At 37.3% G+C, this 19,049-nt stretch overlaps 1 protein-coding gene across 16 annotated transcripts in view; it reads left to right on the top strand.

Annotated features, from left to right (window-relative positions):
* Positions 1-19,049, top strand: part of LOC105478848 (L3MBTL histone methyl-lysine binding protein 4) — a 448,884-nt gene that overhangs the window by 327,526 nt on the left and 102,309 nt on the right. The window contains exon 19 of one of the 16 annotated variants that reach the window (XM_071085623.1): positions 29-5,125. The exons of the other annotated variants lie outside the window; for them this stretch is intronic. Coding sequence (XP_070941724.1) covers positions 29-54 — 26 coding nt within the window. The 3' untranslated portion in view covers positions 55-5,125. Of the gene's footprint in view, positions 1-28; positions 5,126-19,049 lie in introns of those variants that run through there. 16 annotated transcript variants of the gene reach the window in all.

Genomic DNA, 19,049 nt, shown 5'->3' with positions numbered 1-19,049 from the left:
AGCTCTGTACATTTGTGTCTCCCGGAAGATGTAGGAGATCTGTCTGCCTTCTAGAGGAAAGGAACATTGCTGAACTTTCTACTGACCTGGTAGAAGTCCAGTGAATTAGCACACTGTGCTGGACTGTGCCATCTCCAGTTACCCATCGGACTTTTCGTAAGAGAAGGAGAGAGTGCTTGGCAGTCATTGAACAAAAGGGCCGGGAGGTCAGTGAGCAGTGCTGAACTGCTCACTTTAGGCAGAGATGGAGCTCTTGCTTGTGTTGTCTTCGAAGAATTGTGGATTTCATCTCAGCCACACAAGGCCTTTTCCTCAGAAAAGAGAGGGCAGTTGAATTACTTTGGTTTTCATTGTACAGCTACATGTTTCTCCCTCATAAGAAGAATTTCTATGTAATATAACCAGAGCTCAAGCTTGCTTTAAATAAAATAAATCACTGATGTTTTAGAAACTGTTCCATACAAATGTTCTCATCCATCTTACCAAGCCTTCATTCTGTAAATGGCATGTTTTGGAACCATGTAAGAAGCCTTAAAAAAAGTGCCAGTGTTTTAATTCATAGTTTGACACTTTTGAAAATATCTCCACAGAGTAATTATGTATATGTTCTTGTTCAACCAGATACACAATTTTGTAGTTCATATCATAAATGTAGTAATGAAGATCATCCTTACAAAAATAGAAAATGTCATAGCAAAATGCATTTGCATACTGTGAAAGATGAAATCTCTTCCAAGATGCTCAGAACGCACTTGCTCGTTTCTGCATCATGTATAAGAAGTTTACACCCATATGCTTGTATTTATTCATGCATTTACTGTGCTCTTTAATTTAAACATATCCTCGCAGCACAGGTCTTTGTTATCAGATATGGCATTTATGTCAGAAGAGTGTGCAGTGGGGGGAGCAGTCGGCCTTAGGTGGAGCACACGGCTGCCTGTGGACCCAGACCACCGTGTGTTGGAGAAGTGCAGGCGGGGTTCATTCCATCCCATGAAATTGGCAGGCCGTGGTTAGCACCTGCTTTCTAGTTTAGCCTTTTGTCAACCAAAGTGGCTCTTCCTTGTATGTCTGGAGTCCCCAACACCTATGCCACAGACCGATCTGTAGACTGTTAGGAACTGGGCTGCATAACTGCAGGTGAGCAGAGGGCAGGCGAGGGAGCAAAGCTTTATCTGCATTCACAGCTGCTCTCCATTGCTCACATGACCACCTGAGCTCCACCTCCTGTCAGATCAGCTGCAGCATTAGATTCTCCTAGGAGCACGAACACTGTTTGACCTGCATGTGTGAGGGATCTAGGGTGCGTGCTCCTTATGAGAATCTAACGCCTGACGATCTGTCACTGTCTCCCATCACCCCCAGATGGGACTGTCTAGTTGTAGGAAAACAAGCTCAGGGCTCCCACTGATTCTACGTTATGGGGAGTTGCATAGTTATTTCATTATCTATTACAATGTAATAATAATAGAAATAAAGTGCACAATAAATGTAATGTGCTTGAATCATCCCAAAACCATTCCCCCACCCCGGTCTGTGGAAAAATTGTCTTCCATGAGACCAGTTCCTGGTGCCACTAAAGGTTGGGGACCTCTGTACTATGGGACTAATCCCCATTATTACAAAGTTTATTTGCTTTGGTTCTGACATGGATGAGACAAAATAATGAAAATAATAATGTTCTTACAGTGATATTAAACAATTATTTAATATTTTCTTTTATTTTTCTTCAGCCTGTAAATCTGATCATAATATCCCATATCCATGGCCTTCCTTTTTTTCCCTTTTTTTTTTTTTTTTTGAGATGGCGTCTCCCTCTGTCACCCAGTCTGGAGTGCAATGGCGTGATCTCTGCTCACTGCCATCTCTGCCTCCTGGGTTCAAGCGATTCTCCTGTCTCAGTCTCCTGAGTAACTGGGATTATAGGCTCGCAATGCCACACTCAGCTAATTTTTTGTAGTTTAGTAGAGACGAAGTTGCACTGTGTTGCCCAGGCTGTTCTTGAACTCTTCAGCTCAGCTAATCCATCCTCCTCGGCCTCCCAAAGTGCTGGGATTATAGGCATGAGCCACTGCACCCAGCCTTCCCCACCCCGCCTTTTTTTTTTTGGTCTCGGCATAGATTTGAATGACTGCCTTCTTCATTCATCAGGAGTCTTTTGTTTATTTATTTATTTATTACTTATTTATTTATTGAGATGAAGTCTCGCTCTGTCACCCAAGCTGGAGTGCAGTGGCGCGATCTTGGCTCACTGTAACCTCTGCCTCAGGGTTCAAGTGATTCTCTTGCCTCAGCTTCCCGAGTAGCTGGAACTACAGGTGTGCACCACCGAACCCAGCTTACTTTTGTATTTTTAGTAGAGACGGGGTTTCACTATGTTGGCCAGGCTGGTCTCAAACTCCTGACCCTGTGATCCACTCACGTCGGCCTCCCAAAGTGTGGGGATTACAGGCGTGAGCCACTGTGCCCAGTCAGGGTCTTCTTTTTTTTTTTTTAAGGACAATGGGCTAAAATTTGTGCTCTATTTCATCTATAAGGGGAGGTTGTATACACTGGATTTTTAGAAATTGTATACACACATGCATACATTCACACGCAGATTCTGTTTTTTATATCTTGGGCATGTTTTCCATTTTTACTGGAAAAAATCATTTTTTAAAAATCATTTTATTTTAAAAATCATTTTATTCGCCATATATATCTTGGCATACTTAATAAAAATATTTTAAAGACTACCCATTATTTTCAAGTATAATTCTTAGCTACTGAACACACTTTTTTCAATATGTAAGCATATATCACAATAATATATAAACATAAGATTGGATAAACATATGTAACAACAATAATATATAAACATAAGATTGGATGATAGAAATTTTAATTACTTTGTAATGATAAAATTCTGTAGAGGAAACCATGATTATGTTAAAAGGATGTTGGTTGTGCATAACAGGAGCAAGTTGAAACTTGTCTTACTAATCCAGCGTTTACAGGTAAGCTTATTGAGTGTTACTCCTAAGACATGACAGTGAAACAGTGAAATTCTAATGAAATGTAAACATATTCAAAGAAAAAATAGCCAACCATAGAAATGTTGACCCTACTTCCATTCAAGATTCTAGACGTGCAACCAGGGAACTTAGTGACTACAAGCTCTTTGATGTAAATGAAGAAAGGGATTGTTGCGAACGGCATGAAGATGTCCCACAGAAAGTGATACTGGCGGAAAAAAAAAAAAAAAACTTCACATTAAAGAAACTCTCAGAGATATTTCACAACATCGTAAGTGCAAAGGATAAAATGTTAGAAGTGAATCTAACTTAAATTTAGGAATATGACAGTTTACCAAGGAATGGAAAAGATGCTCTCTTCATTTCACAGTTGTAGGACAAAAAGAAAGCAAACACTCCTTGGACAACTCTTGATAAGTTGTTTTTTTTTTTTTAACAAAGAAATAAAACACCTTATCTCAATGTATTAAATGTTATAAACGACAGCATACTAATTAAATATTACTTTCACTAGTTTTAAATTTTCCCTAAGTATTTATGATGGACAGTAAAAGAGTTGTTAATATTTTGACCAAAATTTGTGAAGGTCATGAGAAAAGAATTACAATTTTCCCCATTGATTATTAAGCTCAGTTTGCATGGCTTCAGCTTGCATCATCAATTTTATAGCCCCTGACTACCATGCCTAGTGAGAACTCCCTATGTTTTATTGAGGACTGTTTCAAATATGTTCATAGGAGAAGCTGATCTGTAATTTTCCTTCTTGTAATGTCTTCATCTTGTTTTGATATTCCCTCTTTCTCCATTATCACCATTATCACCAAGAGGTGTTATGTAAGATTCACAACATTTATTTTTTAACCGTTTAGATGAGTTCACAGACAGGAAAGCTATCTGAGCCTAAAGTTTTTTTATTAAAAGAATTTTAATTGTAGATTCAATTTCTTTAATAGATTGAGGACTTTAGATTTTTAAAATTTCTTCTTGTATTAGTTTTTCTAGAAATTTATATATTTCTTCTAGGAATTTGTATATGACATGTAAATTTTCAAGTCTGTTGCTATAGAGTTGTTTATAATCCCCTCTGATGAGCTTTTTAGTGTCTGCAGATTCTATAGTTATGTCCCTTTTTCATTCTTGAAATTGATGTTTATGTGCTCGTGCGTTTTCTCTCTCCCTCTCTCTCTCTCACGCTCTCTCTCTGGTTTTGCCTCAGTCTCTTTCAATTAATCCTGCTAAAGATTTACTGATCTTTACAATGGACCAATTTTTGGCTGTGTTGATTTTCTCTAGTGTGCATTTGTTTTCTCTGTTATTAATTTCTGCTATTATGTTTCTGCCTGCCTTCCACTCTCTTTGGCTTTCATTTACTATCATTTTTCTAACTTCTTTAAATTATTACTTAGATATTGTGTTTTAAAATATATTTTAATATATGCACCTAAAGCTATATTAGCATTAGTTTAAGCATAGCTTTTCCTGCATTCCATGAGTTTTGATTTGTCAAATTTCATAATAATTTAATTCAAAATATTTTCTCATTTACATTGTTTTTCTTTTGTATGTGGGTTGAAGTATACTGATTCATTTCCAGATATTTGGGGATTTTATTATCTTTTCATTATTTATTTTGAATTTTATTCCACTGTGGTCAGAAAGTATATTCTGAGCAATTGTTAATCATACGGTTAGATCTTTATTATCTTTACTGATACATTTTTTCCTGATTATTCATTTGATTCCTGAAAAAATGTGTTAAAGTCCTCTACTATGGTTGTGATATTATCTGGTTTTCCTTTTATTATACATATTTTTAGTCTATATTACTAGGCTCATGAAAATTAGAACATTAGAATATTCATAATCAATTGACCCTTCAGCATTTTGAAATATATATTTTATTTCTCCAAATGCTTCTTGCCTTTAAGTTTCTTTTGTCTGATATTAGCAGTATTCTTCTGATTAGTATTTGTATGTTATATTTATTTCCATGCTTTTATATGCTCCATCACTGTCCTATGTTTAATATGACACTTCTAAGTGGCATGTGATTTTTAGGTTTAAATTCAATCTTATGGCAATCTCTCCCTTCCTTCCTTCCTTCCTTCCTTCCTTCCTTCCTTCCTTCCTTCCTTCCTTCCTTCCTTCCTTCCTTCCTTTCTTTCTTTCTTTCTTTCTTCCTTTCTCTCTCTCTCTCTCTCTCTCTCTTTCTTTCTTTCTTTCTTCTTTTTCTTTCTTTCTTCTTTATGGGATCTATCTCTGTCACCCTAGACTGGAGAGCAGTGGCGCGATTATGGCTCACTGCAACCTTGGCCTCCCAGACTCAAGCAATCCTCTTACCTCAGCCTCCCAAAGTGCTGGGATTACAGGTGTGAGCCACTGCACCCAGTTGACAGGAGTCTCTTAATTGAAGTATTTAATACGTTTATATCTAATGTTATTAAAGTTAAGTTGGACTTAGGGTTATTATCTTTTTTTTTTAATTGACAGAGTCTCACTCTGTCTCCCAGGCTGCAGTGCAGTGGTGCAATCCAGGCTCAGTGCAACCTCCACCTCCTGGGTTCAAGCAATTCCGGTGCCTCAGCCTCACAAGTAGCTGGGATTACAGGTGTGTACAACCATGCCCAGCTAATTTTTGTGTTTTTAGTAGAGACAGGGTTTCATCATGTTGGCCAGGCTGGTCTCAAACTTCTGGCCTCAAGTGATCTCCCCACTGTGGCCTCCCAAAGTGCTGGGATAACAGGTATAAGTCACCGTGCCCAGCCTATTGCTACCATCTCTATAATTGTTTTCTATTTTTCTCAGTAGTTTGTATTCAATTTTATATTTTTGCTTTATCTTTTTAAATCAAAATTCATGTGAGTATACCATTTTCCATCTATTACCTTATTTATTTTAATTTATGTTAGTAGATATCCCAGCTACTACAAAACGCATCTTTATATAGAATCATTTTTCCTCTATCTGAAAAAGTATCTTTTGTACTTCATTTATAGTGTCTTCTAGTTATTATTTTTTTTAAGACAGGGTTTCACTCTGTCACCCAGGCTGGAGTGTGGTGGTGCAATCACAGCTCACTGCAGCCTCAACCTATGGGGCTCAAGTGATCCTCCCACCTCAGCCTCTGGAGTAGCTGGGCCTACAGGTGCGTGCCACCATGCCCAGCTAATTTTTGCTTTTGGTTTTTTTTTTTTTGTAAAAATGGGGTCTCACTATGTTGCTCAGGCCAGTCTCAAATTCCTGGGTTCAAACAATCTGACTGCTTTGACCTCCCAAAGTGCTGGGATTACACACGTGAGCCACTGCGCTTGGCCTAGCTGATTTTTTTTTTTTTTGAGTAAGTTTTTCTTTGTCCAGAAATGTCCTTTTTTCACCCAAACTTTTGAAGAATATTTTTACAGGTTATAGAATTCTAGATTGGCAGTTAATTTTTTTCAGGCTTTAAATATGATAATCCATTGGCTTCTGACTTCTATTGTTTCTCTCAAGAAGTCAGCTGTAGCTTTATTGTGTCTCTTTGAAAGGAGTATGTCTTGGAGTGTGTCACATTTTATCTGATTACTTGTAAGGTTTTTCTGTTGTCTTTCATTTTTAGCAGTTTTACTATGAAGTGCCTTATATTTGTCTCTTTAGGATCCATAGTGCTTAAGTCTGTGGGTGTATGGCTTTTTACCACTTTGAAAAATTTGACCATTATCTCCTCAGATATTGTTTATGCTCCATTCTCTCTCATTTCCCCTGTTGAGACTCCGTCTACGAATATATTAGACTTTCTTAGTTGTATGTCTTAAGAGCTCTTTTCTTTATTTCCCCTCCATTTTTAGTACATACTTCAGCCTGGATATTTTTCTAGTGTCCTATTTTCAAGATCAGTAATTCTCTCTTCAACTGTCTCCAAACTGCTATTACACTCATGTAATTAATTTTTAATTAAATTATTGTATATTTCTTAGTTTGGCAATTTACCTATGTATGATTTTAATAGACCTTAGTTCCTGAGTAAAATTCTCTATCTTGCCATCTAATTTCTTAAACACATTAGTCACTGTTATTTATCCGAGTCATCTTTCGCCTTTGTTAGTGGAGCACTGAGTGAGTGAGATCAGCCTTGCCAAATGCATGGGAGCTGGGTGAGGCTTACTGCTGCCTGCTCCTCCCCACTCCCTTTGTGAACTCTTCTGTGCAGTAGAGGCAGTTATACTCCCTTCTGGAACATTAGCCCAGTGGCCTGAGAACCACCTCCCAATACTCACAGTGGCCACAGCTAGCCCAGCTCAAGAAAAGTCAGAGCACAGACCTGCCTAACCCTGCCCTCGCTTGGTTGTGCCCCTCCACCCATCCTGGTAGCTTAACACAAAGGACATAAACTTTGGGGAACTTTATAGCCCTGCCTATCACCTGAGGAAAAAAAAACACACACTTTCCCTCAGCAACTTATGGGAAGCTTAAATCCCACTGCTACTACTGCAGCTGGGTGCTGTTTTGCAAATGCCACCTCATGGCTGGAGGCCGTCCAACATGGGCCATTAAACACCTCTAGGTAGAATGTGCCCAGGAAGAGAAAATGAGTATGTGACCTCAGCTATCACCATTGCGTACAACACCCTGACTAACCAGAGGTTCTGAGCCTCTCCATGTGACAAGTTCAGTGCAATTGTAACTATCATTTGAGAAACCCAACACACTAAGCCTCATCTCCAACCAAGAAATCTCACAAAGTGTATGTAACTCCCCTGCCATCTCCATCAGAGATGGTGCTGGCATACTCTGCTGGGAGACTTGAAGTTAGTTCGCATTTCTGGATCCCTTGCAGACATTCCCCTGTACCAGCTCAAAGTGTGGTAGTCACACTGGGTATCTAGACCCAGAAGAGCACTAACAATCACTGTGGTCTGGGTCTCAGGAAGTCTCATTCCTAGGGGAAGGGGGAGAGTATCACACCAAGGGAATATCTCATGGGAAAAAGAATCTGCATGGCAGGCCTTGAGTCCCAGATTTTTCCACTAGTGGGACGTTTCTTGTAGCAGAGACACAATTGCAGTGCTGGGTGCAGTAAGGAAAGTCTACACCTCTACCCCAACAATCAGGCAGCATCTCTGATCATAAAGGGGCTTGGAAAGGGGATCCTTTTTCCCCACTGGTACACCACTGCACACACAGCTGGGGCTTCTCCCACAGGAATGCAGTGTAGATGCATGTATAGACGGCCTTCCAGGAACAATTTAGGGTGATTGCATCCCTACAGGAGGAGCCCTTCTTAGATTCAGGCTTGCAGAGTCACAACTCCTCTCTACTTGGAATATCAACATTCCTACAGATGCAAAGAGGTACTTGTCTCATCTGAATAGCTGGAATACTGGGACAAGAAGGTGGATAGCTTTCCTGCTTGCCCGGCAGTGGAGCTGAGGTAGCTTCCACCCTTCACTCTGATAAAACCTCACCACATTTAATTTAGAGTTCCCCCAGGCACCTTCATCAAGGCTGGGACCTCTGCCCAGCATTAGGTATTATATATACCCATCTTTTTAGCTACCACAAATGCCTACCCCAGGGATATCCCTCCTATTGGCCTGAATCATCAGCTTAGTAAATAAAATACTGGGAAAAATTAAATAAATAAAGAAGTGTACACCATGGGAGAATGAGATAAGCTTCAAGAGATCCTAGCCATTCCAACCCTACAGGAGACAGTGAACTTGCCCACAGGCCAAATGCATAACTACTGCAGCCAGAGCTTGGGAAAGCCAGTGCACAAAAACTCTCTTTAACTAAGGAACTCCTACAGAGTCTTCACCACTAAAAGCATCAAGAATCAAATTAGGCTATAATAAACTATAAACATTAAAGTCAGATCCTTAAGAGGAAAAAGAAGAAATTAAAGAAAAAGCACAGTCAAATCAAAAATAAATTTTGAGAACAATTTGAAGAAATGGTCCACCCAAATGAGAAGGAACCAGAAAGGTAATTCTGGTAAATATGACAAAACGAGGTTATATAACATCCCCAAGAAATCACACTAGCTCTCAGCAATGGATCCAAACCAAGATTAAGTCTTTGAAATACCAGATAAAGAATTTAGAAGGTTGCTTATTAAATTACTCAAGGAGATACTAGAGAAAGGTGAAAACCAACATAAAGAAATTTTTTTTAAAAAAAATTAGGAGATGAATGAAAATTTTCCAGAGAGATTGATACCATGAAGTAAAACCAGTCAGAACTTCTGGAAATGAAAGTCACCCTTAGGGAAATGCAAAATACAGTGGAAAAGTTTCTTCAATAGACTAGAACAAATAGAAGAAAGAATCTCAGAGCTCAAATATCAGGTTGTTGAATTAACCCAGTCAAAGATGAAGAAAAAAGAATCTCAAGAGATGAATAAAGTGTCTAAGAAATATGGGATCATGTAAAATGGCCAAATCTAAGAATAATTGGTATTCCTGAGGGAAAAGAGAAGTCTAAATGTTTAGAAAACTTATTTGAGGGAATAATTGAGAAAACTTCCTTGGCCTTTGTAGAGATCTATATATCCAAATATAGAAAACTCAAAGAACTCCTGGGAAATTCATTGCAAAAAGATCATCACCAAGGCACCTAGTCATCAGGCTATCTAAAGTCTACATGAAGAAATGAGTTAAAGTTTAAGAGCTGTGAGACAAAAGCATAAGGTGACCTATAAAGGAAAACCTATCCAACTAACAGCAGATTTCTCAGCAGAAACTCTACAAGCCAGAAGGGATTGGGGTCCTATCTTTAGCTTCCTTAAGCAAAATAATTGTAAGCCAAGAATTTTGTATCCAGAAAAACTAAGCTTCATAAATGAAGGAGAGATAAAGTCTTTCTCAGACTAACAAATGCTGACAAACAAATATGCACCAAAATAGAACTTCCTTAAAGCACAAATCTCACAAGTCCTATAAAATAATAACACAATGAAAAAAAGAACAAAGTATCTAGGCAACATCTAATATGATCACAAGAACAGTACCTTACATCTCAATAATAATGCTGAATATAAATGGCCAAAGTGCCTCACTTAAAAGACACAGAATGGCAGAATTCATAAAAAAATCAAATATCTGCTATGTTCAAGAGACCCACCTAACACACAAGGAGTCACATAAACTTAAGGTAAAGGAATGGAAAAATATATTCTATGCAACTGGAAACAAAAGTGAGCAGAAGTAGCTATTCTTATATCACACAAAACAGACTTTAAAGCAACAACAGTTAAAAAAAGAATGACATTACATAATGATAAAAGGATTAGTCCAACAAGAAGATATTACAATCCTAAATTTATATGCACCTAACCCTAGAGCTCCCAGATTTGTAAAATAATTACTACTAGACCCAAGAAATAAGGTAGACAGCAACACACTAATAGTGAGGTAGTTTAATACTTCACCAACAGCACTAGAAGATCATCAAGACAGCACCAACAGCACTAGAAGATCATCAAGACAGAAAGTCAACAAAGAAACAGCAGACTTAAACTATACCCTAGAACAAATGGACTTAACAGGTGTTCACAGAACACTCTTCCCAAATACAGAATGTACATTCTATTCATCAGCACATGGAGCATTCTCCAAGATAGACCATAAAATAGACCATAAAACAAGTCTCAATAAATTTTAAAAAATCGAAATTATAACAAGGGTCTTCTCAGACTATAGTGGAATAAAACTGGAAATCAACTCCAAAAGGAACTCTCAAAACTATACAAATACATGGAAGTTAAATAATTTGCTCTTGAATAATTTTTGGTGTAACAATGAAATCAAGGTCTAAATTAGAAAATTCTTAGAAATGAATGATAATAATGACAGAACTTATTAAAGCCTCTGGGATACAGCAAAAGCAGCCCTAAGAGGAAAGTTCATAGTATTAAATGTGTGCATCAAAAAGTCTGAAAAAGCACAAATCAACAACCTAATATCACTTCTCAAGAAACTAGGGTAACAAGAACGACTTACACCCACACCCAGGAGAAGAAATATTAAAGATCAGAGCAGAACTAAATGAAATTGAAACAAAAAGAACATTACAGAAGGTAAATGAAACAAAAAGCTGGTTCTTTGAAAAGATAAACAAATTTGATAGACCATTAGCAAGATTAACCAAGAAAAAAGAGAAGATCCATATAAGCTCAATTATTCAGTAGAAATGAAACTGGATATATTACAATTGATATCACAGAAACACAAAATATCATTCAAAGCTACTGTGAACAATTTTGCGCAAACAAATTAGAAACTCTAGAGGAAATGGATAAATTCCTGAGACATAAAACCATCCTAGATTAAATCAGGAAGAAATAGAAGCCCTGAATAGACCAATAACAGGCATCAAGATTTAATCCGTAATACAAAAATTGCCATCAACAGCAAAAAAGTCCAGGACCAGATGGATTTACAGCTGAATTCTACCAAACATTTGAAGAAGAATTGGTACCAATTCTATTGAAACTGTTCCAAAAGATAAAGAAGGAATCCTTCCTAAATCATTATATGAAGCCGGTATCACCCTAATACCAAAACCAGGAAAGGACATAACAAAAAAAGAAAATTTCAATATCCTTGATGAACATAGATGCAAAAATCCTCAACAAAATACTAGCTAACCAAATCCAACAGCACATCAAAAAATAATAATAATACATTATGATCAAGTAGATTTCATCCTAGGGTTGCAGGTATAGTTTAACATGTGCAAGTCAATAGATGTGATACATCATATAGATAGAATTAAAAACAAAAACCATATGATCATCTCAATAGACACAGAAAATGCATTTGATAAAATTCAACATCCCTTTATTCTAAAACCCTCAACAAAATAGGCATAGAAGGGGCTTACCTCAAAATAACAAAAGCCATATAAGGTAAACCCACAGGCAACAAAAGCCATATAAGGTAAACCCATAGGCTGAATGGGGAAGAGTTTAAAGCATTCCCACTGAGAACTGGAACAAGACAAGGATGCCCACTTTTACCACGTCTATTCAACATAATAGTGGAAGTCCTAACCAGGGCAATCAAACAAGGGAAAGAAATAAAGAGCATCTGAAGTGGAAAAGAATAATTCAGCCTGTCAGGATTCATCAATGATATGATAATATACTTAGAAAACCCTAAATACTCATCCAAAAGACTCCTAGATCTCATAAACAAATTCAGTAGGGTCTCAGGTTACAAAATCAATGTACACAAATCAGTAGACACCGACAAAGACTAAGCCAAAAATAAAATCAAGAACTCAATCCCTCAATCCCTTTTCAACTGCAAAAAAAAAAAAAAAAAAACAAGCCTGGGAATATACTTAACCAAGGAGGTGAAAGATTTCTACAAGGAAAATGACAAAGCACTGCTGAGAGAACTCATAGATGGCACAAACATATAGAAACACACCCCATGCTCATGGATGGGAAGAATCAATATTCTGAAAATGACCATACTGCCAAAAGTAATCTACAGATTCAATGCAATTCCCATCAAAATATCATCATTCTTTACAGAACTAGAAAAAGCCATTCTAAAATTCATATGGAACCAAAAAAGAGCCTGCATAACCAAAGCAATACTAAGCAAAAGGAACAAATATGGAGGTGTCACATTACCCAACTTCAAATTATACCACAAGGCTGTAGTTATCAAAACAGCAGGGTACTGGTATAAAAATTAGGCAAGTAGACCAATGGAACTGAATAGAGAACCGAGAAATAAAATCAAATACTTGTAGCCAACTGATCTTCAACAAAGCATACAAAAACATAAATTGGGGAAAGGACACCCTATTCAATAAACGGTGGTAGGAAAACCGGCAAGCCACATGTAGAAGAATGAAACTGGATCCCCATCTCTCACCTTATACAAAAATCAACTCAAGATGGATCTAAGATCTGAAGCCATAAAAATTATAGAAGATAACATTGGAAAAACTCTTCTGGACATTAGCTTAGGCAAAGAATTCATGACTAAGGTCCCATAAGCAAATACAGCAAAAACAAAAATAAATAAATGAGACCTAATTAAACTAAAAAGTGTCTGTGCAACAAAAGAAATAATCAGAGTAAACAGACAACCCACAGAGTGGGAGAAAATATTTGCAAACTATGCATTTAACAAATGACTAGTATCCAGAATCTACAGGGGACTCAAATCAGTAAGACAAAAATAATAATAATCCCATCAAAAAGTGGGCAAAGGACATGAATAGACATTTCTCAAAAGAAGATATACAAACTGCCAACAGACATATGAAAAAGTGCTCAATATCACTAATCTTCAGGGAAATGCAATGAGATACCACCTTACTCCTGCAAGAATGGCCATAATTAAAAAGTCAAAAAACAGTAGATGTTGGCATGGATGTGGTGAAAAGGGAACACTTTTATACTACTGGCGGGAGTGTAAAGTAGTGCAACCACTATGAAAAACAGTATGGAGATTCTTTAAACAACTGAAAGTAGGACTACCATTTGATCCAGCAATCCCGCTACTGGTTATCTACCCAAAGGCAAATAAGTCATTATATTAAAAAGACACACACACACACAAAGACACACACACACACACACAGATGTTTATAGCAGCACAATTCTCAGTTGCAAAGATATGGTACTAACCTAAGTGCCATTGACCAATGAATGGATAAAGGAAATGTGGTATATATACACCATGGAATACTACTGAGCCATAACAAGAAATGAAACGATGCCTTTTGTAGCAACTTGCATGGAGCTGGAGGCCATTATTCTAAGTGAACTAACTGAGTAATGGAAAACCAAATAACATATGTTCTCACTTAAAAGAGGGAGCTAAGCTATGAGGATGCAAAGACATAAGAGTGATATAATGGACTTTGGGGACTCAGGGAGGAAGGTTAAGAGGTGGGTAAGGGATAAAAGGTTGACTGCATATTGGGTACAGTTTACACTGCTTGGATGACGGGTGCACTAAAATCTCAGGAATCACCACTAAAGAACTTATCCATGTAACCAAAAACCACCTGTACCTCCAAAACTATTGAAATTTTTTAAAAAAAGAATTGGAAGTGCTAGTATTCAAAATCAACATAACAGAAATGAAGAATGCCTTTGACAGGCTCATTAACAGACTCAACATGACTGAAGAAAGCATCAGTGGGCTTTAAGATGTGTCCATAGAACCTCCCAATCTAAAAAGCAAAGAGAAAAAAAAGATGAAAAAGACATTACAGAATATCTGTGAACTGTGAGAACTGTGGGATAATTACAAAGGGTATAACGTGCAATGGAAATATCAGAAAGAGAAGAAAGACGAAAAGCAGCAGAAGAAATATTTGAAATGATAATGGCTGAGAATTTTTCAGAATTAATGGCAGACACCAAAACACATATCCAGTCAGCACGAAGAATACCAAGCAGGATAAATATCAAAGCATCTGAACCTACATATGTCGTATTCACACTCTACAGAATCAAAGATGAAGAGAAAATCTTGAAAGAAGCCAGAGGAAAATAATCACCTTACCCATAGAGGAGCAATGATAAGAATTACATTGGACTTCTCTTCAGAAACTACGTGAGCCAGAAGAGAGTGGAGCAAAATGTTTAAAGCATTGAAAGAAAATTCCACAACCTATAATTCTGTATGCAGTAAAATTATTCTTCAAAAGTGAAGGAAGCATAAAGACTTTCTCAAACAAAAGCTGAGGAAATTTGTCTCCAGTAGAACTGCCTTACAAGAAGTTTTAAAATAAGTTTTCCAGCGGGTGCAGTGGCTCACGCCTGTAATCCCAGCACTTTGGGAGGCCGGGGCGGGCGGATCACGAGGTCAGGAGATCGAGACCATCCTGGCTAACACGGTGAAACCCCGTCTCTACTAAAAATACAAAAAAATGCCGGGCGTGGTGGCGGTGCCTGTAGTCCCAGCTACTCGGGAGGCTGAGGCAGGAGAATGGCGGGAACCCGGGAGGCGGAGCTTGCAGTGAGCCAAGATCGCGCCACTCACTCCAGCCTGGGCGACAGAGCGAGACTCCGTCTCAAAAAAAAAAAAAAAAAAAAAGTTTTCCAGAGAGAAGGAATGTTATATGGGTCAGAAACCCAGAACTACTTAAAGGAAGAGCATTAGAGAAGGAAAAATGAAGGTAACATAAAATATTTTGTTTTTTATAGTCTTAATTGATAACAGTTTGTTCAACTGTTTTTTTAATAACAATAGCAAAAATTAATTTGGTGAGTATAGCTTATGGATAGGTGAAATGAATGCCGGCAATAGCATAAGGGATGAGAGGGAGGATTGGGGAATATTCTGCTATAAGGTGCTTGCGTGGTATAGTGCTAGTTGAAAGAGGACTTAGGTAAGTTGTAAGTGTATAGTGCAAACTTCAGGGCAATCACTAAAAATAATTTTTAATTTAAAAGTATAATTGATATGATGAGAGAAGAGAAAATTGAATCATATAAAGTGCTCAGTTAAAATTAGAGAAGGGTGAAAAAGAGAGGAAGACTAAAAAAGAAAGAACAAGTGCAACAAATTCAAAATGAAACAAACTCAGGGTGGATCATGGACCTAAATGTAAAATGCAAAACTATAAAATTCCTAGAAGATAACAAAGGAGGAAATCTACATGGCCTTCAGTTTGATGATGATTAGAATAGACACCGAAAGCACAGACCATGAAAAAGAAACTAGATAAGTTGGACTTTATTAAAACTAAACATTTCTGTGATATGAAAGACATAGTTAAGTAAATGAAAACAAAAAGCGAATCACAGAATGGAACAAAAGTTTCTCAAAACATATATCTAAGAAAGGAATTGTGAGCCAAATGTACAAAGAACTGCTAACATTCAACAGTAAGAAAACAATCCAATTTTTAAAAGGCCAAAGATCTGGACCCACATATCAGCAGACACAAATGATAAATAAACAAAAGATCAACAGCATATATTACTTGGGAATTGTAAATTAAAATGAGGTACCACTACAAAACCTATTAGAAGAGCTAAAATCAAAACACTGAAATACTAATGTGAAGGAACAGGGACTCTGTCATCCATTGCTGATAGGGAAGCAAAATGATACAGCCACTTTGGAAGATAGTTTACTAGTTTCTTGCAAGGTTTCTTACAAAGGTAAACACAATATTAACATATGATCCAGCAATCATATTTCTAGGCATTTATGCAAATGAATTTAAAACTTACATTTGTACAAAAACCTCCACAAGAATGTTTACAGCAGCTTTATTTATAATTGTCAAAACTGGAAGCAACCAAGATGTCCTTCAGCAGGTGAATGGATAATAGGTGAATCTGTGGTTATATTCATACAAAGGAATATTATTCAGTGATAAAAAGAAATTAGCACCAAAAAGACATGAAGGAGCCTCAACTGCATATTGCTAAGTGAAAGAAGCCAGCCCGAAAGGGCTACATACGTAATTCCAAGCCTATGCAATATACTTGGATATGGATATTTTGTAAAAGACAAAGCTACAGAGATAGCAAAAAGACAATAGTGGATACATGTCATTATACATTTGTCAGAACCCATAGAACTGTACGATATAAAGTCCTAATGTAAACTAAGGACTTTTAGTTAATAATATTAATAATGTATCAATATTGGTACATTAATCGTGAGAAATGTACCACACTAATGCAAGATAATAATAAGGGAAAGCGTGGGATTAGGGGTAAAGGGGGCATATGGGAACTCTCTGTACTCTCTGCTCAATTTTGTTTTTGTTTTTTTTTTTAAGTAAACCTAAAACTGCCCTGAAAAATAAAAGATCAATTTTAAAAAGGAAAAAAAAGCTGATTGGGAGTACTTCATGTCTTCGTAATGACTCAGCAGTATTTGGTGTACCTGAATGCGTTTTAATGTTTTAGGCACAGAGGAATAGGAAAAACTGGAGTAGCGGGGAGAGGAAGGGAATTATTTGCAGTGAGCTGAAAGATCATTCTAAGGGAAGGAGCTGGATAATCACATAGCTCAAGGAAGCTATTCTGACAATTAAGAAAAATAAACTGATGGCATAATAAGAGTATGTAATGAATATTCTCCATTTTAGCCTAGAAAAAAGTAAATATCTATTACAAATGACAATAGTTGTTGTAAGATAACATAAACAAGTCACTGGTTCTTATGGAGCATAGATTTTGTATCTATTCTTGATAATACTCTCCTGCAGCTCTCTATTACTTTCTTTGGATGTCAATTAAAATATTAATAACAAGACCGTACAAGATAGAATAGAATGTAGTAAGTTTCTCATTACAATGGATACCTATTAGCCTTACTTCACTTAGAAAAAATAATTACTAGAGAACTTTATCCCAAGTTAGAGACCAGCTGACATTAGCGGCTTGGAGGTGCTAAGACTGAAATGATTAATTTGTCTCCCTGCCAGATCTTCTGAAACACCTACACTCACAGGTCTGCTGGAAGCGTCATCGCAGCAGCCAATGAGGCTTTAAGTGAGAAGAAGATTCTTGGAACTGAGTGGAGGGGTCTGGGTGCCCTCTTAGTCTCCTTTCTAGGATATCTTGAGCTTTTTTAGCTTGGTTTTTTTAGCTTGGTTTTTAATGTATTCTGTATTATCCTTCTAAAAATTCCATTTGCCCTTCTTTTCATACAAAATGTTTTCTTATCAAATTCCAGAAGCACATGAAAATGAGGAAGCCAGTTTTCTGGCTGGAATACGAGACTTTGGTTTAAGATTTATGGATTACAATTCATGGATTTTTAAGAATTATAAACATTATTGACAAAATATTTTGAAATTGTAAATGTGAAGAAAAGTTATACTGCAAGAATAAGAAAGGCAGAGTAAAAATAAACCTGCTTTAATAAGTAGATACTTATTTTTAGGTACAAGGCTTGAGGGAGTGACAACTCTGAAAACCACGTTCCACAGCAGCCAGTCTGGTGCATGTGGGCAGCCATGCCAGAGGCTTCCTTGGAGTATTCCAAAAATAACCCTCTCGAACTGGAATCTGTCTCTGACACATCCTCTTCTCCATACTGACACTGTCTCTGGTTATAATAGAATGCAGCTCCACCTTTCCACATCACTCCAGACTAGATGTGTAATCAGTCCCTCTGACACTGTTGCTGGAATAGTGATCTGACACCTGCCGTCAGCTGAGGGTCCTGGGCTATTGCCTGTCCAGAGCTGTGGGAGACTGGACAGCCCAGAGACAACTGGAGAAGCAGATCTTATTACTGGAATAATTGCACCTTTGTGTTCCAACACTGCACAGTATTTTTCTCAGGAGCCAAAACTGGCTTCTAAGATTCTTGGATTCCAGGCTCACCATTCCAGGCAAGGTGATAGGGAATTGTAATAACTTTAATCTTATTCCCTGTATCAGATTAACATGCATGTTGGCTTTGAAAGATGTGGCATTTCCATCCTTAGAGTCTATGAACACGTAAGGATTATATATGGGTGTACAGGATGCCCCCTAAAGCAAAGCAGTTCTCTCCCTTATTCTTCATTCCTCCCACAGCACTGCCAGGCTTTGTCTTCTTTGTCTCTAATTTCAGTGCTAAAGGTAAATATCCCCAGGATAGAGCAAAGAACCTTTACCTTCAAATATACCTTAGATCAAAGAGAGAAAGCCCCTGCATCCCTCCATCAGATTGATAGTGTGAGACACTTTTTCTCTTGATTATAGGTACTGTGGACTTGAAAAAAAAATTCCCTGATTCATAGTCTCCTTGGGGAGACAGGCCTGTTTTGTAAGAAAAAGTTTTCTAAACTTGGGATTTATATTCCATAAAGACACAGACAATGAGGAAGAATTCAAGGCTTGTTCTAAAGGATGCAGCAAAAAGGTTAGATAGAAGGTTCAAGGTACTGGAGCAATGTAGAGAATGAGGCCATGGAATTCCTTTCCTTAAAAACCTTCAGACAAAGATTGCCCTGGGATTCTCTTCCCATATGGCACTGCTATTTTGACATTTCATTAAATTTCTGAGAGACAAAACTTATAAATAGTAATGCCACGCACCTATGTCTAAGGAGAAGAATCAGGATTTG

The sequence above is a fragment of the Macaca nemestrina genome, chromosome 19 (genome assembly GCF_043159975.1).
Source record: "Macaca nemestrina isolate mMacNem1 chromosome 19, mMacNem.hap1, whole genome shotgun sequence".
NCBI classification, from domain to species: domain Eukaryota; kingdom Metazoa; phylum Chordata; class Mammalia; order Primates; family Cercopithecidae; genus Macaca; species Macaca nemestrina.
This window is presented reverse-complemented; position numbering and strand designations above follow the sequence as displayed.